This window comes from Ambystoma mexicanum, chromosome 6q, assembly GCF_040938575.1.
Source record: "Ambystoma mexicanum isolate Mex_15411 chromosome 6q, UKY_AmexF1_1, whole genome shotgun sequence".
Lineage (NCBI taxonomy): Eukaryota > Metazoa > Chordata > Amphibia > Caudata > Ambystomatidae > Ambystoma > Ambystoma mexicanum.
The window spans coordinates 1,149,585,230-1,149,611,520 of NC_090937.1; the positions used below are offsets into that span (position 1 = coordinate 1,149,585,230).

Genomic DNA, 26,291 nt, shown 5'->3' on the forward strand with positions numbered 1-26,291 from the left:
TCTTGACTATCTCGATCTGGTCTCCCCAGGCCTGGGACCCAATTTGGTTCTCAGCCCTCTGTGCATGACAGTGTCTGAATTGCATCTGGTAGTAGACCACCTTTGCTTGTGAGATTGTTTCCATGTTGCAACACTTGTTTCCCTTCTCATCTGGGTTGCTGTGAGTGGCTCGTCTTCCCACCATGGGTGAATGCCCATTGTCTAATTCAGCTGTATCACCTGGTTTTAGACCCCAGAATTGAGCTCTTTGGGTCTACATTTATGAGGATTTATTCAATTTTTCTGCAGCTGGTCCCTTGTCATCTGGAGCTTGGAATGTGTCTCTTTGTCCCTGACCTTGCCTGTGAGCTTGGTCGACGCTTTGTGCAGACTGAGCCTGCTCCTTTTTTCTGGTGTTCTGTGGCTTGTGGCCTTCTGTAATTTTCCTTAGACTTGTGAGATGATTTCTACATGCTTGTTCTGTGCTATGTTTCCTATAGGTTAGTTGTACGTGGTCCTACCAGGCTCCATATATACCCCTGTAGTCCCGTAGAATTAATTACCATAAGCATCTGCAAGCTTGCTCAGGATCTCTTGTTTGCTTGCGTTTCTGCGATACTGCACGTGGCTAATGAGAAAAATAATAAAAGCTTTAACAGTATGTATATGTATCCGTCCTTTATCTACAGAACTGTGTAAGCATGTTCTTCGTGTATGCGAATGTGTGTTTGTGTAGAGCGTTGCAGGGCTGCGAGTATGCTTTATATCTAATGCTACTATGTCGTGGTGTCACTAGTGACGTCAGCTCAGTGTTTTCTCTGCATTTAATCGATGCAGTCCATTAGTGTTCGGATCCATGATCTCCGTTGACTTCTTTGGATCTGTAAGGATATGCATATGGTAGGAACAGCTGTCTGAGCGGATACCCTTCTGCATGCGTGCCAACCAGTGGTGCTCTTGGGGTTTGTCCGAAAAAGAACAAGTGACTTTGAGCATTCCTGGCTTTTCAGCCTGGCGTGCTCATGGGGGTGAGGAGGGGCATTCCTGGGACCCTCTCTTTACTTCTCCTCCTTTTGTAATCCCCCCGCACCTGGGGTGAGGCTCTACTGAAATATGCACCCAAGTGAATATTGCTTTCTATGCCATCTTACACCCAATTGCACACCCGATGTAGCACCCACCCCCAGTACCAGGAGGCAAGGCTTTTCTGGATTGTGCACTTACACGCATGTTACCTATTTGCCTACCTGTATACCCGATGTGGTCCCCCGCCCCCTCTGCGCACAATGAGGTGAGGCTTTTCCGCTATGTACACTTGTGACCTACCTTCATGTTGTTACTTTTATGCTTGGTCCTGCATACTGTGGATTGTTACTGCACTTGTACTGTAACTAGCACCTATTTGCCACAGGGCTTTGCGAGCTGCTACAAATGCAAAAATAAATAAAATAAAATTATTGTCATGATGCCCGCTCCCGGGGAGCCGGTTCAAGCCCGGCGTCCCCGAAAGCGGACATCCAGTCCCCAAGGAAGGACCCAGCAACCCCATATAGGGGCCCTTTGGACAGTGTCCTGGCGCCTATGGCGCTAGGCTCATTAAAGACATCAGTCCTGGCGCCATAGGCGCCAGGCTCATTATGGGAATGCTTGGGTGCACTTACCTGATGCAGACCATGCTGCAGGATCCCGGCCTCCTTGAGGCCTGAAAGGAACTACTTTACCTGTGGGACTAATTTACCATCCGGGCGTGGTCGGGGAAGGATACATTCGTGATTGGAGGAAGGATACATACCTGGAACTTCTTCCAAGGCTATTTAAACCCCACCTGAACAGCCACACGTGCTTCGCGTTGTTCTGCATTTAGCAGCTGGACGCTCACCGTGTCTGCTCCTGCATCCTGACTTCTGCCACGCCTGCCAGCATCCTGGATCACCTGCAAAGGAAGAGAACAGAAGAAGGAAAAGTCCTTACCTGCTAAATCCGCATCCCGGAGACATCTCGCCGACAATCCTGAAAAGGAAGACTTTAATTTAAAAGCTCATCGCGTCGATCGCTGCAGCGCCGCATTCCACTCACCTTTACAGGGCGCCTCCATGTTCATCAGCGATCATCCGGATTCGCAGTCACGCCCCAGCGCCTAGGGAGAAAAAGACCAGAACAAAAGGTGAGAGAGAGAAGGGAATAAGGAAAGCTAAATCTCCATGTTAAGACTTACCTGTTGATTCATTCCCTCTTCATTCCCTCTTCGCATCCTGGCATTTCCGGACCCCGGCCCCTAAGGGGAAAAAGAGACATCAGCGTTAATGAGCGAATGAAAAGACATTACCAAAAAACGCTCATTAAAGCCTTACCTGATTTCTACAAGGATTTCACCTCTCATCTCGGGTCGGTGCCTGTTCCACGGCATTCCGTACCCCGGCCCCTATGGGGAAAAAGACACTAGCATTAGTACATTAATGCATGGACACAAGGGGAACCTCTTATCAAAAAACTTACCTGGAAGCCAAGCAAGTTTGGTTCTCACCAATCTGAAAATCCAGTGAAGTAACTGGATACCAACACGCCCCTGCATCAGAAGCAGGATGGAGAGCTTGTCCTTCCAGACCCTAAGGTGAGACGCTGCGAGAAATCACAGAAGGGTTTCAAGGAGGGTGAGAGGGGAAAGTGGGAGGCCGATTGCATTACCCCGCAGACAGTTAATCCCCTATTTTCGCCTACAGAAGGATACTTCTGCGACCCAGACAAGCCAGATTTGGGGGCCCGGTCCAGTCCGTCTTCCGAACCCTGCGCATCACCTTAGAAGCGGTCACAGCAGCGCGAACCAGGCCAGCGCCTCCGTGGGAGTCAGGTGAGCGTAACAATTATACCGGATGAGTTGACCCCCTGTACTTTTTGCTGGCATTTCTGTGTTTTGCCTGTTCCCTGCCAACAGGTCGACCACAGGCAAATTTTGCGTATCCACCTCAACCCCCCCCCCGGCTTTCTTTCCTTTTTTAGGTGGAGGTTTTGGCAACCCCCAATGGGCACAACCACAATGCGGTTTCCCCGCCCGCGGAGGCAGAACAAATCAACGCCGACCGAGATATTGACCCCCTCTGGTACCTCTCTTACAACCCCGGTCTTCAATCTAGCCGGACTTGAACTTTCAAAATCTGAGCTATCAGTCTTATCGAAAGGACTTTCCTTCGTACCAACAGCCACCACTGATTGGTACGAGACAGAAATGGAGGTGCGCACTATTCTCCGCAATGTGAGACTGCGCACCTTCTTCCAACAACACAACCTGGATGAGGAAACTGACAGAGGTGACACCGGTCTGCACCAACCTTCCACCTTTACCCCAACTGACGGCCAGATCCCACACGATCTCCTCACATTCTTGGTACAGCAGAGAGACAGGCTTTGATATCGCTACAGAGCAATAAAAATATAGTTATTAAACCCTCTGACAAAGGAGGAGGCCTGGTGATAATGAGCAACACACAAAATCAAGACATGGTTTTGCAACTTCTCAATGATAGAGACAGTTACAGGATCCTTCGCAAAGACCCTACGAAGGACCTCTGTCAGGAAATAAGCAATTCAGTTGCCTTTGCACAAGAACGAGACTGGATCTCTGATAAGGAGGCAAACCCTCGGGGAGAACACCATGCTTCTATGCCCTACCGAAGATACATAAGGATCCCCTTAATCCACCTGGCCGCCCAATTGTATCTGGTTGTGGCTCAATTCTGGAGCCCCTGTGCAAGTTTGTAGATCATTTTCTCCAACCCATCAGTACACAAACACATACGTATTTGAAAGACACTACGCATACCATCTCCGTATTTGAGGGCCTCCCATTTGACCCGCAGGGTCAACTTCTCATGACAATGGACATTAAGTCTTTGTACACAAATATCCCCCAAGCGGATGCAATCGAGTGTGCCCGTGAGTGGATGTCTGCCGACCCCACTCCCCACAAGACCCCGATTAATTTTGTCCTAGAATTAATGGAGATCGCTCTTTGTAAAAACTTTTTCACTTTTGATGGTACAATATATATCTCCAGACCAAAGGCACGGCCATGGGTGCGGCATTCGCCCCAAGCCTGGCGATATTGTATATGGCCAAATTTGAGAATGACCATATCTTCTCAGACCAGAATCAATGGCAGGCGCAAATTACCAACTGGCATCGCTATATAGACGATGTGATATTTATTTGGACTGGCACTGCGGTTGAAATGATGGCTTTCTGGACATGGCTTAATACCCGCAATAGGGACATTCAATTCACTGTTGATAATAACTCGGAGATTAATTTTCTGGACCTTACTATCAGACACAAGGAGGGTACATTACAATGTGACCTTTTCCGGAAACCTGCGGACAGGAACACCCTCCTTCATTACACCAGCAACCATCCAGCACACACAAGAGACAACTTACCTTACGGCAATTCCTCTGCATCCGGAGGAATTGTACCTCGATTGTAGACTACAAACGTCACTCGGAAGACCTCGGTGCTCGTCTGCGAGCTAGAGGCTACCCCAAGAAACAACTGGCACAGGCCATGAAACGATCCCGGTATACAAATCGGGATACTCTTATCCATCCAACACGGGAAGACCAGTCAATCGAGACCCGTATGACTTGCGTGGTCACGTTTGGTGCACACACGGCACAATTGAAACAAATCATTAAGAAACATTGGCATATAGCACGCCTGAACCTGCCGGATGAACAACTCCCGAGGTTCGCCTTTAATCGTGCTAAAAATATTAAAGAGCACCTGGTGCATTCTCTCTACCAACCAGATACTAAATGCGGCAGTTTCCGCACACTCCGACCCCTACAAGGTCACCACCCATGCGGCAGCTGTGTCGCGTGTAAATTTACAAAGAAAATAAAGTCCTTTCCCATTGGTACACGACAATGGACCCTAAAAGATGTGTCCAATTGCAAAAGTTCAAATGTGATCTATTGCATTGAGTGTCCATGCGGCCTCAGATACATTGGCCGAACAACTAGGGCTGTCAACATGCGGATCTCAGAACACCGCTCCAAAATTAGATGTAAGAACTTGACAGCCCCCCTGGTGGAGCACTACCTGATGATGAACCACACCCCCAACGATATCTTTTGGTGGGTGGTGGAAAAAGTGACGGGCGGGCGGATACACAACATAGCCTGCTTAAAAAAGAATCCAGATGGATCCACCGCCTGGACACATACCACCATGGCCTGAATGAGATTTTCCAGCCATGTGTCTAAATACAAAATTCCTTGATTAGCCTGTTGTATGCCACCGCACTATGTCTCTTGCCAGGCATCTTAACACACAACCCCCACCTACACCCCGGTGGTCCTGCAGCAACATATGCGCACCTGTGCCCTTCCTTGGGCCCCACCAGCACTCATGGACATGCATGTGAGTATTTCTCTCACAACTCACTTTGGGGCACCGGTACCGCGCACATGGAGTTTTTGGGCCCATGTGCCATGCAACCACTTATCCAGTTCCCCAGTTTCACTTCCCACAGTGCGGGGACACACGATCACCCCACCCTGTCCTTCCTGTGTCTTCCCACCCCCCCCCTTGCTCCCTACCTCACCCAGGGTTGCTCTTCTTTTACTTTGTCCAGGGTTCCCCCTAGGACCGCTCACAGAATCCACGCCTGTTGCTGATGAAGAATCTCTGCGCCACCACTCCTACTCATCAACTACCAAGTGAACTTTCACTTGTCCACCTGCAGGTACCGTTGTTTGCATTTTTTCTCTTCCCTACATTGATACTTGCCCGCAAGCCACTGCAGCCAGTAGTGAGGTCCATACAACACCCATAGTAACTCTATACCTCCATTTTTGTCCACTGTGTAGCACTACACTTTACCCCACGACTACTGCCCTGGGCCAGCCCACCTTTCAACAGGACCTACTTGAGTATCCTCTCTTGCCCAGCCCCATCTTTGCCCTCTGGTGATTTGGATACCGAGTGTTTTGGGATTACAGCACCGGCAGGCAAGCCGCCGCCTCGCTCCATGAGAGACCAAACTTTCTGTAACATATGCCAAATGACCATTGGCATTCTTGTAAAATTACTCACTAAAGCTATCTATACCCACTGCAGGGTCGCCCCTACGGAGCCCTGATGAAGGCGGACGCCACCTTAATGCACTTCCGCCGAAACGTGTCCACCCGGGAGCTGCTACATTCATCTGTTCCCGTCTGAATCAGACCCTGTTTATTCAGTCTCTGTCACGTTGGCCACCAAGATATCCTATTCTCCATAGGACCCTGGAAACACATTATGCTGGAAAGTAATACCTGACTAAGTAACTTTCCATTTACAAGGTTATTCATAAAGGAATTTCTAACCTTGGGATTTTTTTCACAAAGGACCTGTGTCCACATCAATTGGTTCACTATTATGCAAGAAAATAGAAAAGAAACCTCTGTTCAAGATTGACCTGTATATTGATAATACAGTACTCCTTGTTCACTTTGTTATAAATACTGTACTTTTGTTCGTTATGAATTTTTATTGATGGTATTATATGTTGTCTTAACCTTTCATTTATGTATGTTGCACTTTTTTCAACATCTGTTTTCAACTTTTATGTATTGAATACTTATCTATATAATTAGCAAATAAAACTTTTGTTTGCTACTCTCTGGTTTGTTTTAGCTCAGTGAGAAGGCAATACACCTTTGACCTTAGGTTTGGATCTATCACTTAATAGACCGACCTACATATCAATTTGTGGGTAGGACCACCCTCCTGTACCTGTGAAGTACTATAGCCTTGAGCTTGTCCACTAGGAAGGGTACCCCCCCCTCTTTTTACATGCTATTTCTGTGTTTTGGACATTAGTTGTCTTCCCGGCCAGGCTCAATCCAACACCTGAGACTGTCTCTTTTTTTTGTGTGTGCTCTGCCTTATGACTCCTATGATCTCACACGAGCCCCATAGTGTCGAGAGACTGTTCAGTTTCTCAGTCATGTGTTTAGGCTGGTGGCAGTAATTTCTCAGTGGCTCTTTTTTTTGTTTGATGCCCTCCTCTCTTTCACCAAAATGGAGGCTGTCTTTGCTTGCCTGTGTCGGAATATACATATATATATTTAAATGAATTGCTAATAACATTTGACTCGTATGACAGATTTGGCTTAAATTTTACAGACAAAGTTTGTCACGTGCCCCGATCCCGTTCTCCCCTCCACCCACCGCCCATGCCCCTCCTAGACTGGACATTTTTGGAAAGATCTGTAAAAAACGTTGAAGTAAAAAAACGCTGTTTCAGAATTGAAAAGCCACATTTTTTTTGTTTGATGTAAGAGATAACCACTGTTATTACGGGAAAAATCAAACGCGGCAAGCCAAAAATAAAAAGTGGGAAATTTGCATGCGGAGTGGGGGAAAAGAATGCAATGGCATCAGACTAGAAGTGGGGTTGGGGAGAGAGGATAGCATGTGAAATTGGGGAGCTGGAGGAGGTGTTTGGGACCAAGTTCAGAGCTCGAAAGTTTTCGCATAACTGCGGCTATTCGGCAGGATAACCTTGGTTATAAAAGAAAACACGGGTTAAGGTGCAGTTAAGTTGCGCAGATTTAAAGCAACAAAAACCTTGAAATTCAGCTGATATGGGAAGTCATGACCAGCTTAACTCAGCGCGCTCCCTTTGATGTCCCCGTAATGCTATGTCTCCCATAATGTCATTTTGTATTTCCTTGTGAATCCCATCTTTCTCTCTCTCTCTGTCTCTCTCTCTATATATATATATATATATATATATATATATATATATATATATATAATACTGAATTTCAAGGGTTTTGTTGCGTCAAATCTGCGTAACTTAACTGCATCTTAACTAAGGTTTTTCAGTGAATTTCAAAGGTTTTGTTATATGTAGGTTTTTTACGGTCTACTAGCCTGGCCTTTGGTCGTGTCCCCAGTACGTGCCCCCAATATGTTTCTTTTGGATCCACTAGATAGCCACTGCCATCCGCTGTGGCCACTATACATGCTTTTCGGGCCCACTAGCCAGTTTCTTCAGCCATGGCCAGTGAGCACAGCCGTCGGCCTTGTCCACTTTCCATATTGCTCCATTCAGTTCCTTAAAATAACCCAGTACCCATATACTTCGCTCACACCCATTACCCCCACCTCACTTTAGCTGTAAAATTCCTCTTTATTTTTTATTCGAATTTCTGTTTTTTAAAAACGTTTTCCCATAACCGCGGTGATACTTGCAATGTACTACAAATAACCACTGCTATCCATAATCACCCACAAATAACCTTGGTTATTTTCGTGTCACACACTTTAATTCCTGATTCCATTTTCTGCTATAAACCCTGGTTACCCCCAGTATAACCCTGGTTATGCAAAAACATTCGAGCTCTGACCTTGGTCTCCAGAACCTCCCAACTCTCCAATTTCTCATGGTTTCCTCTTTCCCCCTGCCAACCTCTAGCCTGATGCCATTTCATCTTTTTTCCTCCTCCAAGTAGCATTTTTTTCCTCTTTTCGTTTTCAGCTAACCCTAGTTTTACCCAGTATAACCCCAGTTATCTCTCTCATCGAACAAAAAATATGGCAACTTTTTCATTTCTATAAAGCCCCACTGATGCATTGTGGGACATATAGGTAGCTATAATTTTGTGAGAGGGGAGAAAACTACTGTACGGAATAACCCCATAGCCCTACTGGAAACGGAGTCAACGCTTTGTGGCAAGTAGTTTCGTACCCGGTCCAATTGTGTCCAGCGGTTTTTGCTGTGCGCGGCACTTTCATTCGATAACTAATCGTTCCCAAAATGTCCTATCTGAGGGTCCCGTGGCAAACTTTTTGCTTGCAAAATATCAGCCAAATCCATCATGCAAGTCAAAAGTTATTAGCAATTCAATTTTCGGGGTTTCCTATGGAACTTGATACTCAACTATAGTGCAGCGCCCGCCGCACTATAATAGATATATCATCATCAACACATTTATTTCAGATTAGCATACAAACAATCCATAAAAACATTGGCAAATGCAAAACATATATAACAGTTTATTACAGTAAAAACATACATTCTAAAAACCTCACTAGAGATAACCACTAAAAACGATTGCAAGCACAGTTCATTAAGTAACGGGGAAAAAGCTAATTTCATGGCAGTATGCTCAACAGTCGTTTTCCATAATAAAGTGCTGTTTTCAAATAAGAAAGTAACGACCAATCCACACAGGCTGAGTTTGTCCTCAGCAAGTATGTTACGGCAGGCCTATATTCCACAAAGCCCAATTCCTTCAATAAGGGTCGTATGACCCTTTTTTCACCTGTGGATACGCAGGACAAAAGAGTCAAGTGTGCTAGGTCCTCGTATTGTGCTTCAGATAGCGGGCAAAATCGATCTACACCACCCCAGTCCATGCTGCCACCACAGCCCTTAGGCAGACGCAGTTAAACCTTGCCTTGGATACGAGGACATGATCCGTGGGGAGTTCTGCCCAGAGAAGATTAGGCTGGACACCTGGGGTCATAATTGTCATCAACCCACGATTCTTTGGCTCCATGATTTTTGTGCTTTGTGTCCATTCTCACAAACTCGTGGAGGCATAAAATCCAACGATTTATGTCACACCGAGAAAGCATTCTATGGGTGGGTACAAATGCATCAAATGCATACTGTTGATCACCCTCCACTGTTTCTTAATATGACACAGCCACGTGATCTTGTCTCCCAGATCCTTTTCGAGGGGATTGGGTCCTCCGACGTATTCCATATCTATGACAGGTAATGTCCACAGCTGTGCTGCTTCGGAAAATCTTTGGCGCCTGCGTCGATGACGTTGATGCGCCGTCCCCGAGGACGACTTCCGACGGCCGATGTCACCCGATGTGATAAGTAGGACACACGACGCCCATAGCCTCAGTTCTGTTTTTTCCGCAAACGTGTTCGCTTCGTGAATCTCGGTACGCCTCGACTCTTTGGAGTTTGCTGTTTTCTTCTCGGTTTGTTGAACCTGTTTGGTTTTTTGTGAAGACCTGTTCGTGGCGATGTCTACTTCGTCTTCAACCCCGCGTCCAGACTTCAAGAAATGCGGGGACTGTGGGTCCAAGATGTCGGTCGTGGACTCGCACGACGCCTGCCTCTGGTGCCTCGGGGAGGCCCACGATACGGACGACTGTGTCGACTGCCAGTCGCTCGCGGCCAAGGCCTTGCCGGAATGCAAGAAGAAGCTGTCAGTAGGTCGGGTGTCTAAGCCCCGGAAGATGAGGTCTGCAGGGCTTTCGACGGATGACTCGAGAGGCGACTCTCCGCGTCATCGTCGGAAGTCCAGTGGGTCTCCTTCCAGGAGTTGGTCTCGCCACTCCTCCGCCTCTTCGAGGCATTCCAGGAAGCGCCGGCATCGGTCGCCTTCCCCGTCCTCTTCTGAGCACTCCGCCCATCGGCGGGTCGCTTATCCCACCACGCAAGCGACACCGGAGGAATGGGCTTCCTTCGGGAAACAGATGTTAGCGATTCTTGAATCGCAGGGCACCGGTCTGTCCGTGCCTCCGAGTAGGGTCGGTCGGCACTGGTCGAGAGACACCGCTCGTACGCCTTCGGGCTCGGGTGGTCGGCACGGCTCGCGGGAAAGGTCCCGCTCGGACAAGGGTAGCCGTTCTCGCCATGCCCGTTCCAGGTCCCGGTCCTCGACGCGCTCGAGACCACGTGATCCTGTGCCGTCTTCGAAGAAGACATCGACGCCTGTGGCGCCGAGGTCGTTGACGTTTTATCTCGAGGCTCCGCCTCCAAGGGGGTCGTCCATGCTGTCGGCGCCTAGGTCGTCGAAAGACACGCTCGGAGCTCCGGCTTCGAGGCCTGTGTCGACGCCGTTGATGCTGGCGGCGCAGCAGCTGACGTCGACGCTGTTTCTGTCAACGCATTCGCCGACTCGTTCGGCACCCTCAACGCCTTTCGAGGCGGTGGTGTCGGAGGGGCCCCTTGGCACGGGGTTAGCCCCTAGAAAGGCTCTGGCTAAGGTCAGGCACAGCTTTGGTCCCCAGATGTCTTCCTCTCACCGCCTGGAGTACATTTCAAAGGGTGATGAAGGCTTGGTTCCGGTTACGGTACCAGATGAGTTTATCTCGGGCCATAGCCAGTTTGATGACCTGAGGCAGTCACTGCATGATGCCAGTGGACTGGACATCTCTCCGGAGGGGGAGTTTTGTAAGCCGGAGCCTGGCACTCATGCCGATTCTTCATATCGGCGCCTTATGTCTCGGGTCACCGAGTATTTGGATTGCTCCGCTCCCCCAGGGGAGTTCGTTCAGGATGATCTCACGGACATCCTTGATCTTGGTCCCCCACTGACCCGGTATTGCCGTTTCATATGGCTCTGCAGAGAAGGGTGGCGGTGGCTTGGACTGCTCCGGAGAGTCTCCCGGCAGTGGGCAAGTCTTTGTCGCGAAAATACCGTCCAGCCAGTAGCGACCCTTGCTACTTGTCCAGGCACCCCACTCCGGAGAGTTTGGTAGTGCAGGCGGCTACGGCCCCGGCAAAGCAGGCGTCGTATCCTACCATCCCTCCGGATAGGGACGACAAACGTTTTGACGGCTGGGCGAAGAAAGTGTTTTCTTCAGGGGGTATGGCGCTTCAGGCGGCCAACTCCATATGTGCCTTGTCTCGTTTCACACACACTCTGTGGAACTGTGTTGCATTAGCGGCTGAACATATTCCCGAAGGGGACGAACGGGATGGTTTCTTTGCTATGGTTCAGGATGGCAAGGATGCCATGTGTGAGGCCGTTCAGTCGGGTTTGGACATGGCAGATTGTGTTAGCCGCTACATGGCGGCGAGCACCGTAATACACAGGTTTGCGTGGTTGCGGAAGTCTGGGTTCGCTCCTGATGTGCAGTCCCGGCTCCTCAACATGCCCTTTGATGGTGAACATTTTTTTGGCAGCAAGGCTGACGAGAGCCTTGAGAGGTTGCAGACCTCCAAAGCTGCAGCGAAGTCGTTGGGCGCTGCAGCGAAGTCGTTGGGCGCTGCAGTTCGACAACCTCCGCCTTTTCGTCCTAGGGGACAGCAATGGAGGGGAGGTTCCTTTCGCTATTACTCGTCCTTCAGTAAAGCGAGAGGAGCTAGCAGTCAAAGAGGCCACCGTAAGAGTGCCAGAGGTGGAAACAAGGGTACTTGAGGTGCCAAGGCCGCTTGGACAGTTGCCTCGTTGCCCTCAGGCAACGCCGCAGCCGCTACCACTCAGTCATGAGGCCAGGTCCCTTGGTTTGCCGGTTGGGGGAAGGCTGGCGCAGCATAGTGGTGAGCCATTACTTCAGATGTGTGGGTTCTGGAGATCATAACCTACGGCTACTGTCTTCCTTTTCGGCAGAGGCCTCACGACAATCCACCTGGGAACCTCTCTTTGAAGAGTCCGGATCCGCTCCTTGCGCAGGAAATTAAAGCCCTGCTGGACAAAGGCGCCATAGAACTGGTGCCTGTGGCGGAGAGGAACAAGGGATTGTATTCCCCTTATTTTTTTATTTCAAAGAAAGACGGGGGATTGAGACCCATCATGGACTTGCGCGGTTTGGACAAACTCCTCAGGAAGGACAAGTTCAAGATGGTTACTCTCTCTCAAGTCCTCCAGGCCCTTCAGCTTCAGGACTGGTTGGTGTCTCTCGACCTCAAGGACGCTTACTTCCATGTGCCGATCCATCCCAAGCACAAGAAGTACCTGAGGTTCGCGGTTGGCGACTCGCACTTTCAGTTTCGGGTCCTGCCGTTCGGATTGACCTCCGCCCCGAGGGTTTTCACCAAGCTCATGGTGGTGGTGGCAGCGCATCTCAGGAAAGGGGGGATTCACGTCTACCCCTACCTGGACGATTGGTTGATCAGGGGGGGCTCTCCCGAGCAAGTCCTGGATCATCTGTCCGTCACCTGCCACTCCCTTCACAGGCTGGGCTTCTCCCTCAATTTAAAGAAGTCCCATTTGACACCAACGCAGCGGCTCCAGTACATCGTAGCAGTGCTCGACACATCCCTGGGGCAGTGTTTTCCTCCCCAGGTGAGGGCTCTTCACATTCAGCAGATGGTGCACAAGTTTCAACTTGCCCAGAATCTCCCAGCGTCCGAGTTCTTGAGACTGCTCGGCCTCATGGCATCCTGCATTCTTCTGGTGCCAGAGGCTTGTCTGCGGATGAGATCTTTGCAGTGGGCACTCAAGCTCCAGTGGTCTCAGTCCTCCAGCAGGCTGTCGGACCCTGTTCAGGTGCCGCCCTCGGTCACCCAGGACCTTCTGTGGTGGACCGTCGAAGGCAATCTGATGAAGGGGGCCCCATTTTGGCTGCCATGGCCGGAGGTGACGATCGTGACGGACGCATCCCTCACGGGATGGGGAGCTCATGCCAACGAGTTGACAGTCAGCGGTCGTTGGTCTCCGTCGGAGTCCAGACTCCATATGAATCTGTTGGAGCTGAGGGCCGTCAGGCTTGCCCTGAAGGCTTTTCTGCCTACTGTGCGAGGGAACAGTGTCCTGATTCTAACGGAAAACACGGTGGCCATGCACTACCTCAACAAAAAAGGGGGTGGGGGGCAGGGTCACTTTCTCTGTGCAGGGAGGCGATGCAGCTCGAGTTCTGGGCCATCCAGCAGGAAGTTTCGATCTCGGCCGTTCATCTGGCGGAGACGACAACGAGACGGCGGACGCTTTGAGCAGGCAGAGCACGATCTCTCACGAGTGGGAGCTGGCTCAGGAGATTCGCCTGGAGATCTTCGCTCTTTGGGGGACCCCTCAAGTGGATCTCTTCGCCTCCAGTGTTATCCGGAAGTGCAAAAGGTTCTGCTCGCGGGAATTTCCCCAAAAAGGAGCCTTAGGAGACGCGTTTGTGGTGGAGTGGTCATTCCCACTGCTGTACGCGTTTCCTCCAGTCCCCGTCGTCCCGCAAGTACTGCGGAGGTTGCAGAGGTTCGGTTCCCGGATGATCCTCATTGCTCCAGCGTGGGCCCGGAGGACGTGGTACCCGGACCTTCTCGTCTTGTCCATCTGCCCTCCACGTCGTCTGCCCTACCGAGACGTTCTGCTCTCACGGGAGGGGGGGGATCAGGTTCTCCATCCAGAGGTCAGATCACTCAACCTTCACGCTTGGCTTCTGAAAGGTTGAGGTATAAGGATTGGGACCTCTCTGAAGACGTGATGGAGGTGTTGCTCTCGGCCAGGCGGCCGGCAACAAAGTCTCTGTACCGTTGCTGTTGGAGAAAGTTCTGCGACTGGTGCAGAGTTAAGAATGTGGATCCTTTTGAATGTGACATTCCCATGGTTCTGTCTTTTTTTGCTTTCCTTGGCCCACAGGGGCTTGCAAGTGGGGACGGTTAAAGGTTACCTGGCGGTGCTTTCCATATTTAGGCGCTTGTCTGAAGAATGTTCCTATTCCGTCACCTTTTCTGGTGCCCGGTTGGGATTTGAACCTTGTTCTTAAGTTTCTTATGGGTGCTCCATTTGAGCCTTTGCATTCTTGCCCTTTCAGGCTGTTAACTCTGAAAACTGTTTTTTTGGTTGCGGTTACTTCCGCTCGCAGAGTGAGTGAGTTACAGGCACTTTCAGTTAAGCCACCCTTCACTGTGTTTCATAAGGACAGGGTTGTCCTTGGAGTTCATCCTTCTTTTCTTCCGAAGGTGGTTTCGGAATTTCATTTGAGTCAGAAGGTTGTTCTTCCGGCGTACTATCCTCCTCCACATCCTGCTAAGGAAGAGGAGAGGCTCCATAGGCTTGATCCTAGGAGAGCGTTGAGCTTTTATATTTCGCGCATGTCCCGGGTCAGAGTGGACGATCAACTTTTAATTGGTTACGCTGGAAAGCGTTTGGGACAAGCTGTGACGAAACTGACTTTGTCTCGTTGGATTATTTTAGCTATCTCCGAGTGTTATCGCTTGGCGGGTAAGGACCCTCCGGCTGGCTTGCGGGCCCATTCTACCAGGGGAGTGGCTGCATCTACTGCCCTGCAGAGGGGTGTTCCTATTCGTCACATCTGTGATGCAGCCACCTGGGCTTCAGTACATACTTTTGTACGGCACTTCTCCCTCGATTCCAACCGAGGGCAGGATCTGGCCTTTGGCAAGGCAGTCCTTTATTCCGCAATTTGATTGGGCATGCTAAATTTGTGTTCTAAATTCTTTTCCCACCTCCTTGCTTGGTACTGCTTTGGGAGTCTGTCATAGATATGGAATACGTCGGAGGACCCAATCCCCTTGAAGAACAAGTTACTTTCTTACCTGGTAACGTTCTTTCGATGGGATGGTCCGACGACGTATTCCATATCGCTCCCTCCCTGCCTTCCCCGCTGCAGAATTTCTTTTGCGATTGCAGCTTGCGTTCCGTAAGGCCTTGTGTGTCTGACTGGTAGAAAACTGGTGGCACACGTTCTGGGGGAAAAAACTACAACTGAGGCTATGGGCGTCGTGCGTCCTACTTATCACATTGGGTGACGTCGGCCATCGGAGGAGGTCCTCGGGGACGGCGCATCGACGTCATCGACGCAGGACGCAGACGCCGAAGATTTTCCAAAGCAGCACAGCTGTGGACATTACCTGTCATAGATATGGAATACGTCGTCGGACCATCCCATCGAAAGAACGTTACCAGGTAAGAAAGTAACTTGTTCATCTATCAAAAAGATAATCAATTCATGGGAAAGTGACGCCCTTCCATTACCCATAGACTAAGCCAGTGCAATAATGGCTGCAAAAAAAATCATATCACCAATCTGGGTGCATCCCAGCTCCATATGCACTCTGTAATCCGGGCCCAAACTGGCAACCCCAGCAGGTTCTTTAGGTATTGGTTGTCCAAGGTCTGGACCACAATGACATTGGAGTGGCCCCATAGTTCCATCTTAAATTTGGCAACCGATGCCGCTTTCCCCTTATACAGTTGTAAGAAAGGGGAAATTGGCTTTGCTTTGAACATGAACATGGACATGACCCTGCAGACCCCACCCAGAGCCTGCTTAAACTGCTGGGCCTGTTTGGTTATTTGGCCCATGCCGGCAACATTTGCGTAAAATCAAACCCTCAGATAATCAAAAAATATCAACCCTGGGGATAACGCTGTTCCTACAGTGCTTGGGCCCTGAAATCAATCCTCAGTCTTCCCTTCCAACAGGTTATCACCGCCGACTTTGCTGAATTTACCACCAGGTCCAACCCCTCCATAAAAACGGCATATTCGGAAATGAGGGCCTGCAGAGCTCTTGCTGTGTGGGTCATCAGGACGAAATCGTCTGCATACACTAGGACCGGTAAAGGCCAGCCACCCAATTTTGGAACTTCAGGAGAAGCTTTTAGGAGGTGCTTATGAAGACCATTTATGTACAGGCTGAAAAGTAGCGGCGCCAACACACATCCCTGGTGCACCCCCATTTCAACCTGAAAGGAGCCTGTTTAATGCCCATTGGTACTTCATTGACAGCACTAGACCGCCATCTGGTGTACCTGGTATAGATATGGGAAGGCATGTGTGCCATACCTCACATCCTTTTTTCCCCACATCACTGACTATGTCCTGGTAACTTTGCTATTTAGTGTCTCAGATCTGTTATTTTTCCCTAAGGGCTTTGGGGGGTTTTAAACTTGAAAGGCGTGCAAGTGGGAGATGTTGGTGTCTGATTCGGATCGACACCTGCGGACCTACCAAGCACTGCATCGAAAATGCGTCTGAGTGAGTAGCAAAGGTCTGAATGGCAGGCTCCATATTGCACTCTAAAATGTTAGTCTCGAGAGCCGCCGGTAAGGGCAGGATACGCCCCTTCAGGTGCTTCCTCGGCTGTGGGGCCCGCCAAAAAGGACAAACAGAAGAAAGCAAAGCATAAGAGAGACGGGCATCATTCTTCTTTTTGTAACTCCCAAGAGGCTGCACCTTGGGGATCCTTTTACAGATCTGCAGTTGGAGCAGGAACCCACTCCAGACAACTCTGACCTGGAGGCTTTCAGGCATTCCTTCCTTGTCAACTTTGAAGCTCCCACTGCTCTTTGGACAGTATTGACTTTCCTGTACTCCAACAATCATGAAGCCACCTGAAACACACGCACGCACGAAACTCACCCCCTTCCTCCCCCCTACCCCTCAGTATACACACTCTAGTCCTTGCTGGTTTTATATAGAAAGACTCACATTAGTTCAGTGTTGTGGTGAAGTATCGTTTCCATGTATGGTGTTTGATCTTTTATTTCAAATGTTGATGCTATGTGCTGAATTTCCAGTTAATACGAGGCAAATTGCAACATTACAAGTTTGGCGGTATTAACGTTGCTAATGCTGCCAAACTGCATTAGTTACTGCTGGCAGTAACATTGGACTAACATCTGATTCCGACTAATGGTTACTCCCCATTTTGAGCCCCATAGGACTTAATGGCTGTGTGTCCGTATTCCTGCATGAGGGAATATCAGCAGCAAGCGTTTCTTTGGTTCCTGGATGGTCGGATATATGATCGCGCAGTGCAGATTACCGCAACACTTGTAATGAAGCCCATTGACAGGGGTTGAGGAAATCTGTTTGCATTACCACTCGTTATAGAGCAAAACAGTATCGCATTTAAAATGAATGTAATGTTGCCCAGTGTGCGCATTGCTTCTCTTTGTGTTCGCATGTTGCGAATAAGTAGAACTGTCTGTTTTCTCCCAGTAACAATCTTTTAGCAATTATGAAACTATTACAGTAAATGAGCATATGTAGGGCATCGTTGTGTGCATATGAGGATGTCATGGCTCAGACTTTTTTGAGGTATGTGAATGCGTTATGCCTTTGTTGCCACCTTGTCCAGTTAGACGAATTATCTTTCCATTTAATTTATTTTTATTCCATTCAATATATTATGTTCCATTCAAATAACTTTTTTGTGTGTGACTTAGTTGGTACGTTATAGGTGGAAAAACGTGAAGCTTGTTGAAATCTTGGAAATATAAACGACTGTGCAGGGAAGGCCTGACAAAGCATATCCATTCTTTCTCACTTGTTAGAGTTGTCCTGCTGAAATGTTTGGACAAATTACACATCACATACAAAATAGGCTCTACTTGAAAAGTAATTTCTGAGCAGTAAGAACATCTTCTCAGTGTTTGACTAGGGTGTCTGTTTCCTTCTATGTGTATGTCCTTTTACATAAAGGGGTGTACAGGACTGAATTTGTAGCCTACTTTTTCCTGCAGCCAATGGGGTTTAAAGTGGGACAATCCGTTCTCTTTCTGTTTTAAAACCAATGTCCAATTCTGTGTGTGATTTTTTTTTCTTTGTTCCTCGTTTATTCTGATACCATCTGATGAAGAAGTCTCTAGGATTTTGAAAACTAATGAAACTACCATCTAAGCATAATCATTTTCACTTTGTCCAATAAGAGGTCTAAAAACCAGGATTTTGTTTGTTTGATTTTAAGACTGGTCTAACATGGCGCCAAACTTTCTCAAGAAATTCAAATAAAGCAACTGATAAAATCTACACACGAGAGTGCGCATCTTTAGTGAACTAGTTTCTGATGCTTCTTAATCTGCTTAGGATCACATGCTGTGCATACAGTCCAACAAATATCTAGTGGTAATCGCAGAGTATTGCATCTTTCTTTTGAAGATTAATATGGGACGTCGGCCTGGGTGTGAATGTAACATTATCCCTAACGTGACGTGTAGCGTACCCAAAATCCTTCAAGCGTCAAGTCCCACCAGATTGTTTTTCCACCTGTCTATTAGGTCGCTTAATGCAGAGTTTGTTACCAAGTTTATATTGCTATCCTGTTTACTCGATGCATTATTGCCAGGCATCTCTGACAGCTTTCTCAACTTCTACTTGACATCCTCTCAACGACTGATCTTGCCTTGCCGACTCTGCACCTCAGACAACTCCACGGCTGATTTTTTTTTTTTTTTTTTTTCACGCCCTTGGCCCTCAGGTCCGGCATCAAAGTAGGGAGAGAGGGGACACGTTACTGCCTTTCTCTTGGGAATGCCTCTTCTTTACCCCATTTCTTCCTTTCTCTTAAGTCTGGCTGCCTTTTCTCTCCGATACAGAGCAAATACCTTTTAAATTGTGACTGTATTGTAGCGGCAAATTCCCCTGGAAAGACACTCATAAGGAGTGCAAGCGGTGCCTCCCTTATGACGGCGCACAGCGTTTCAAGGCCTCTAAACTTTTTTGGTTCAAAACCCTAAAAGACAAGTGTACCAAGCCGTGGGTGGCCTGTGCCATGAAGGTAGAGAGTCCCTCTCCCGCCGTCACCTCAGACGAGGAGTCCATTGGCAGCCATGGCTCCGATTCGGAAGCCGTAGCCGCAACTGTGGAGTCTGTGGATTTGCGTGTCCGTCCCCAAAAAAACATGCCGCCGGCAGTGCGATGGGGACTTCACACCCAGGCAACAAGCTCATGCACCGCACTGCACCAAAGCACACAACCACCAAGCCTTCCTCAATGGACTTCTCGAGGAAGACCTCTGCGCCCACAGAGCCGTCAAACTTCGGTGCCTACTGAACCTCGTTGTTTGAAGCCCACTGCGCTACTGCCTGCACAAGACCTTAAGACTGCAACTTTACCAGGTGCTCCACATAAATCTTCAGTCATCTGTGCAATAGCGTTGAAAGACAAGCTGAAATGGACCCATCCGTCTAAAATACTTCCAAAGCTTCGGGAGCAGCTTCCTAAGGCTCATTCTCACAGTTCTTGGCCAGAAGGGTATTCTCCAGCCTCCCCCCGTTTCAACCTCAGCAACAGGATCCTGCTCCAGCCTCCCCACAACCCCACCCCCCCCCCCCCAGCCCCTGACCCCTCTCCTGATTAATTCTCTTCCCCTGTGTGGACTAGGGAATGATTTGAGGCCTGTATGGAGAGAATGTCTGAATTTATTAAATTCTCAGACAAATTTGATGATGTGGTTAAGAGACATATGCCTATGGATACTTTCCCTATACCTTCAAAGTGCCCAAGGCTCCATTCTCCAGGTGCACAGTTTGCATCCCTGCCTAGACAACACCCACTTGAAAATCCTGTGGATGTCTTTTAGGGGGACCTGGATGAATCTGATGACGTCTACTATGTCCCCGATCCAGGACCTCATCTCGCAAGACCCTGATAACTGGGACCCTGCTAATGGCCAGAGTACTTGGCCCACTACCCCGGCCCTTGAACCTGACTCATACAACTTTTCTTGCTTCTTGGATACTCCTCCCATTGTTAAGACCCAGGACTCATTGCCTATTGACATTCAAATGCTATTCAACAACCTCCTGCGGACCATTTCAAAATCGTAACCTGGGAGGCGGTACCTGACACTGATTTTAGTTCAGGATATCCTCAAAGAAAAAGTCCCTGTCAGTCAGACTATTCCTCTCCTCAACTCAGAAAAGAAACTCCTTCCTCCCTCTTTACTTAGACCCTTGCTCACCCGAGCTGTCAACCCTAGAGTTGAGAAGATGATCTGTCCAGCACCCTCGGATCCTTAGTATGCAGAGGCCATGCAGTCCTGGACCCCCTTGTTGTTACAACCACCAGGAAACGGGCAGGCGTACCACTATCCTCATCCGAGGCTCCTCCGGACAATGATTGTAAAAAGCTGTATGCTCTGGGTAAACGGATTACCACCTCGGCTGCTTTCAGCACTCAGATCGCTAATAATACCACGCTCCTGGCGAGGTATAGCGATGTTCAATGGGGACGTGTGCAAGAGGACCTCCAGAATGTTCTGGAGCCTGCCTGTACACAACTGTTAGCAGTGGTGGCGGGAGGGCATCAGTTGCTGCAGAACATTCTCAAGAATACCCTGGATTTAGCTGAGCCAGCAGGATGTGTTCTCACAAAAGGGACCATGCGAAGCGACATGCATGGCTAAAAAAAAATCAGACTTCTAACCAGAAACACAAGCTTCTCTCATAAACAAGACTGTGGAAGACTCTGCCTTCTTTGGTAAGGCGGTCAGTGAGGCCCTTGAGACCACTAAAAAAGAGCACAAGACACTGAAGTAGTTGTACCAGATCTCAGCCAAGCCCTTTGTCCAACAAGGAGCCTTTAACACTGGACGGTCCTTTTGTGGGCAATCCTTTTCCCTTTCCTCCCAAGCGAACAGGAGGATCTCCTTGGCATCCAGCGGTTTCCAGACACCTCAACAGGGATTTCGGCAAGGAAATGATAGAGGGAGAACTCTGCAGCCAGAGTCTCCCCTGCCCCAGCCAACAAGTGACTCGACACTGCAGGCCCCCTCCCATGTCTCCCCAGTAGGGGGGCAGTTAACATCTTTTACACAGGCTTGGGAGGGCATCACCTCGGGTCAGTGGGTACTCAAGACAGTCAGCGGCATTTACTGCATAGAATTCATGCAACCACCCAGATATCCACCCACGAGCAGATGGCTGTCGCCGGAACATCTACAGATTGTACTGGAAGTGCTCCAGATCCTACTACAAAAGGTAGCAATCGAGGTCATCTCAGATCTTCTGGTAAACAAGGGTATTTATTAAATATACTTCCTTGTACCCAAAAAGGATCTAACCATGCGCCCTGTTTTAGATCTGCATCCTGCAAACATGTATGTGAAAGCTCAGACGTTCAGGATGATGACTCTACAGGCGGCAATCCCCCTCCTACATCAGGGGGATGACATGGCCACCTTGGATAAGAAAGATGCATACTTTCATATTTCAATGATGCCAGCGCACAGAACATACCTCAAGTTCACGATGGAGAACATCACTATCAGTTCAAGGTACTCCCCTTCAGCATTGCCTCAGCCCCAAGAGTATTTACAAAAGTACTAGCAGTGGCGGCAGCTCACCTGCACAGGCAATCCATTCTAGTGTACCCTTACCTCAACTACTGGCTCGTAACTGGAGATACATACAAAACATGTCTGGAGAACACTCAAGACTGTAGATCTCCTTTTCAACCTGGGATTCTCAATCCATGAGAAAAATTCAAGTCTGGTCCCCAGTCAAGTCAAACAGTTTCTCAGAGCACTAATTCAGGCAGAAGATGGCCTTGTCGTCCCCTCCAACGAGAGGGTACAAAACTTGTTCCAGATCCCTCGGTATGTAGCCAGTCGCTGAATAAGCATACAGCCATGTAGCTACTAGGGATGATGGCATCCTGCATTTTTCTGGTTCCACACGACCGTCTGCGCATGTGCTCCATGTTGTAGTGGCTCTCGAGCCAATGGTGTCAGGCAAGCGGTCAGTGGGGCGATGTCTCAACAGCCCTCATTCAGTCTCTGCCCTGGTGGTCCAAGGAAAACCTTCTGAAAGGGAAATTCTTCACCACCCCTGCAGTAGAAGCCACTCTCACCATGGACACATCTCTGTCAGCGTGGGGAGCACACCGTCGGTGGCATCCAAAAATATCAATGTGCTGGAGCTACTGGTGCTGTTCAAAGCACCAAAAGCCTTCCAAAGACACTTACAGGGGAAGACAGTTCTTGTCCTTACAGCACCACGGCCATGTACTATCTGAACGAATAGCTGAACACTCACTCTCCCAGGCTATCCAGACTGCCACACAACATTTGAAGTGGACACTCAAACACAACGTGTTCCTGCTATCGCAACATGTTCCAAGGGAACACAATCTTCTGGCAGACATGCTCAGCAGAGTCTTGCACCTACCCATAGAGCACGAGTGGTGGTTACAAGAGCATATTCTATTCAACGTCTTTGCAGAATCTGGTCATCCAGACATCGATTTGTTTGCGACTCTGGAGAACGCCCAATGCCCATATTATGCCACTGGGTACCCTCAGACGGTCTAAAGGGAACTGTCTCTGGATAACATGGTCCAGGAGATTTGCCTATGCCACCCCCTCCCAGATTCCCCTTCTCAACAGGATAGTGCACAAGGTACACCATGAACAATTCACGCTGATCCTAGTAGCACTAATGTGGGCTCGACAACCATGGTTCTCTCGCCTCATGAGAATGTCGGTCTCCTCTCCCAGGAAACTGCCTTACCTACACAACATGCTGTCCCAAGACCTAGGGAATTCACTGCACCCGTGCCCCCAAACTCTCAATTTAGCAGCTTCGCTCCTGAAGTCATAGAGTTTGGACACCTCCAACTACCTCAGAGATGTATGGACATACTTAAAGAGGCACGGAAACCTAACACCAGACCTTGTTATTCCAATAAATGAAAACGGTTGTCATCTGATGCAATAGCAAAAACATCAAGCCTATTGATTATTCACCCAAAGATATAGTCCTTTATCTAACACATCTCTTAGATTCAGAACTCGTTTCAACTCCCTAAAGGTCCACCTTGCTGCCCTCTCTGCGTACCCTGCATTCCAGTAATTAAGGTATTTATGGAAGGGGTAAAGAGACTTCATCCTCCTATTTCTAACCCAACTCCCGGGTGGGATTGAATGTTGCTCTTACCAGACTAATGGGACCTCCTTTTGAGCCAATGCATAAGGCTAGTGTTCAGGCCCTTGCCTATAAGACTGCCTTCCTAGTGGTCATTACCTCTATAAGGAGAGTTGGTGAACTGCAAGCTCTCTCAGTTGAAGACCTATTTGTGACTTTTCATAAGGACAAAGTGGTATTGCACACAAACCCATGCTTGACACCTAAATTCATTTCTGAGTTCCATGTAAACCAATCCATTGAACTTCCAACTTTCAGAATCCTACCAATTCAACTGAAAGAAGCCTCCATACACTAGATATTAGTAGAGCATTGTTATACTACCTTGAGAAGACTAAACCACTAAGAAAGACAAACCGATTATTTCTCTGTTGCCGCTGGTAGAGAAGGGGACCCTGTCTCTAAACGTGCTATTTCCAGATGAATGGTTAAATGCATCACACTGTGTTACTCTCTTGCCAAAAGACATTTACCCTTTACACCTAGAGCTCATTCTACTCGAGGTACAGGAGCTACTATAGCCTTTTTTTGCAAATGTTCCTCTTGATTCTATTTGCAAATCGGCTACCTGGAGTTCTGTTCACACTTTCACTCAACATTACTGCTTAGACACGCTCCAAGTCTAATTCTCAGGTGGGACAGGGGGTGCTAAGAAATCTTTTTGCTACTGCTCCTTCACGCATCCTGCCACCATCTATCTCCTGGTACTGCTTGCTAGTCTATGCACAACATGTGATTCTAAGCAGATTCACAAGCATCAGAAGATATACATTACTCGCCATTATCGTATTTCTGATGATCGTATCTGCTTAGATTCACACGTGCCCATCCTTCCTCCCCTCTTGAAGTAGAAGGAACATAGACCCCTTAGACCTTCTTTTCTTCTGTACTCGCTTGTGAATTCTGTAAGGCTGCCTCACGGCAGAACAAAAACAACCAGTGGGACATCGACGCGTGAATGATTTTGGGTACGGTACATGTCCCATTAGGGATAGTGTTAGTCACTCCCAGGTCGACGTCCCCTTTCGATCTTCAAAAGAAGGATGCGATACTCTGTGATTACCACTAGATGTTGGACTATATCGCACAGCATGCAAACCTAAGCAGATACAATCATCAGAAATACCATTACGGTGAGTAATGCATGTCTTACTGAGCAAGGCTATACTACCTTTGATTATCCAAATGTTTTGGACTACAAACCCATCAGCCCTGTGGAGCACAGTGAATTGAATAGTGGGGGCTCGTGGGAGTCGAAGTCCAAACCATCTGAGGAGCTGAGAGTTGCAGATGCCTGCAAGTGAATATTCTTACTCTTTTAACAAGTTTTAGCGAGACCATGCAAGTTTTGCGAAAATCTTAATGTACCTTGGCTCACGGGAAGAACAAGGAAGCCATTCCCATGAATTACAGATTTCAACCAATGGGAAGCCTAACATTTTATTGTTACAGGTAATATTAACACATTTGCACCAATAATCCTTTCTCAATGTTCTGGTGACCTTTACAAATTTCTTGCCCAATTATGATGTCGTCAGAAGACCTCAATGGCAATATAAGACACGGCTGTTGGCTGTGTATTCTCACCTTTCCTCTACCCTCCCCACTCTTTACTTCACCCAATGTTGCTCTTTTCCTCACTTTACCCCCTCTCCTTCCCAGCATTCCTTGTCCTAGCTATACTGTCATAGTCTTCCTATTCTGCTCTTTTCCTCCTCCTCACCTTTACTTTGAAGGGGGTGGGCAATTAATGCTCCTTAAACAGAAGCAGCGACCTGCAGTTTATACAATTTTTTAAATGTACACATTTACTGAAAACATTTGAGTTAAGAGGCCAAAACCCAACATTCATCAGTTAAGGTGCCCATGCAAAGTTAACTACCATAATGCACTGATCTCAAGAACTCACCCTTGCCATCAAAGCACAGTGTACCTCCCTCTTTCCCCTTGTGTGACACTCTTCTACTGTGCAGTTCATAATGTTGTCCACTGTCTCAGTTCATTCCTACATCATTTAACCATTGTACAGTATGTTCCCCAGCACAATCCGAATAATAGTAGTCTTGGCAACAGTTTTTTTTATTCTAGGATTGTTTTGAGAAATGTTCCAATAACTGCAGCTTTCATCTGTCATGTATAAAACGACCACAATATATATAAATTAATGTATGTGTTTTCTTGCAGCAAATTCCCGATGTATCGCCTACTGGGCGTTATACAACATTGGTACCACTTTTGTTTATTCTGACTGTAGCTGCAATTAAAGAAATCATAGAAGACATTGTGAGTATACATACTTCGTGTTTTAAATATTCTGGAACGTTCTGTTTTTCGGTTGTGCGGTGTTAGCACTACATCATTCTTCAAATAGAGTTCATCCCTCTCTCTATCTCACTCTGGTTATGAATATATTTTAAAATAGCCAGGCGGGTGCACTGTTGTAAGCTTGTCTATTACTGCTTTGTGACATTTTCCTCACCGTTTTGTATTGCTTGCTTTTAGAAGAGTCATTACTCTCAGCGGGTGGTCATTCATGATGACCCCCACGTCCTTATTTTTCAGCTTTATGAAGTCAATATTTTTCTTATGAATTGTCCTTATTTGGGAGAGTCTGTATTTTCTGTTGGGCTTGTTTTCTCTGGCTGCATGTCTTTTGCATTTTTAACATCAAGGTTGTTTACATTGTGGATATCAAAAGAGGGAATATATTGAGAAAAAGTGACTTCTCACTCTCACCTTAAAAATGAGTAATACTTCTAATGAAAGCTCGAGTTCAGGAAGATCATTACTCAACAGACATGGGACAGGGAGTGAGTATTTCACCGCTACACGGCCCTGGGTAGTTTCACCCCGCCAACTGAATTCTGGTATCGCCAAGGGGCAGTTACTCTGTCCATCAAACCCATTGAGTTTACAATCGGGCCCAGCAGCATCCTGTCCTGGCTGTAGACATTGCTGGGTGACTGCAGTG

At 48.0% G+C, this 26,291-nt stretch overlaps 1 protein-coding gene across 4 annotated transcripts in view; it reads left to right on the forward strand.

Moving 5' to 3' along the window:
• ATP8A1 (ATPase phospholipid transporting 8A1) overlaps positions 1-26,291 on the forward strand; it is a 1,730,029-nt gene that overhangs the window by 206,979 nt on the left and 1,496,759 nt on the right. For all 4 annotated transcript variants that reach the window (XM_069631739.1, XM_069631741.1, XM_069631738.1 and 1 more), the window contains exon 4: positions 25,505-25,603. In XM_069631739.1, the coding sequence (XP_069487840.1) occupies positions 25,505-25,603 (99 nt within the window). The remainder of the gene's footprint in view (positions 1-25,504; positions 25,604-26,291) is intronic.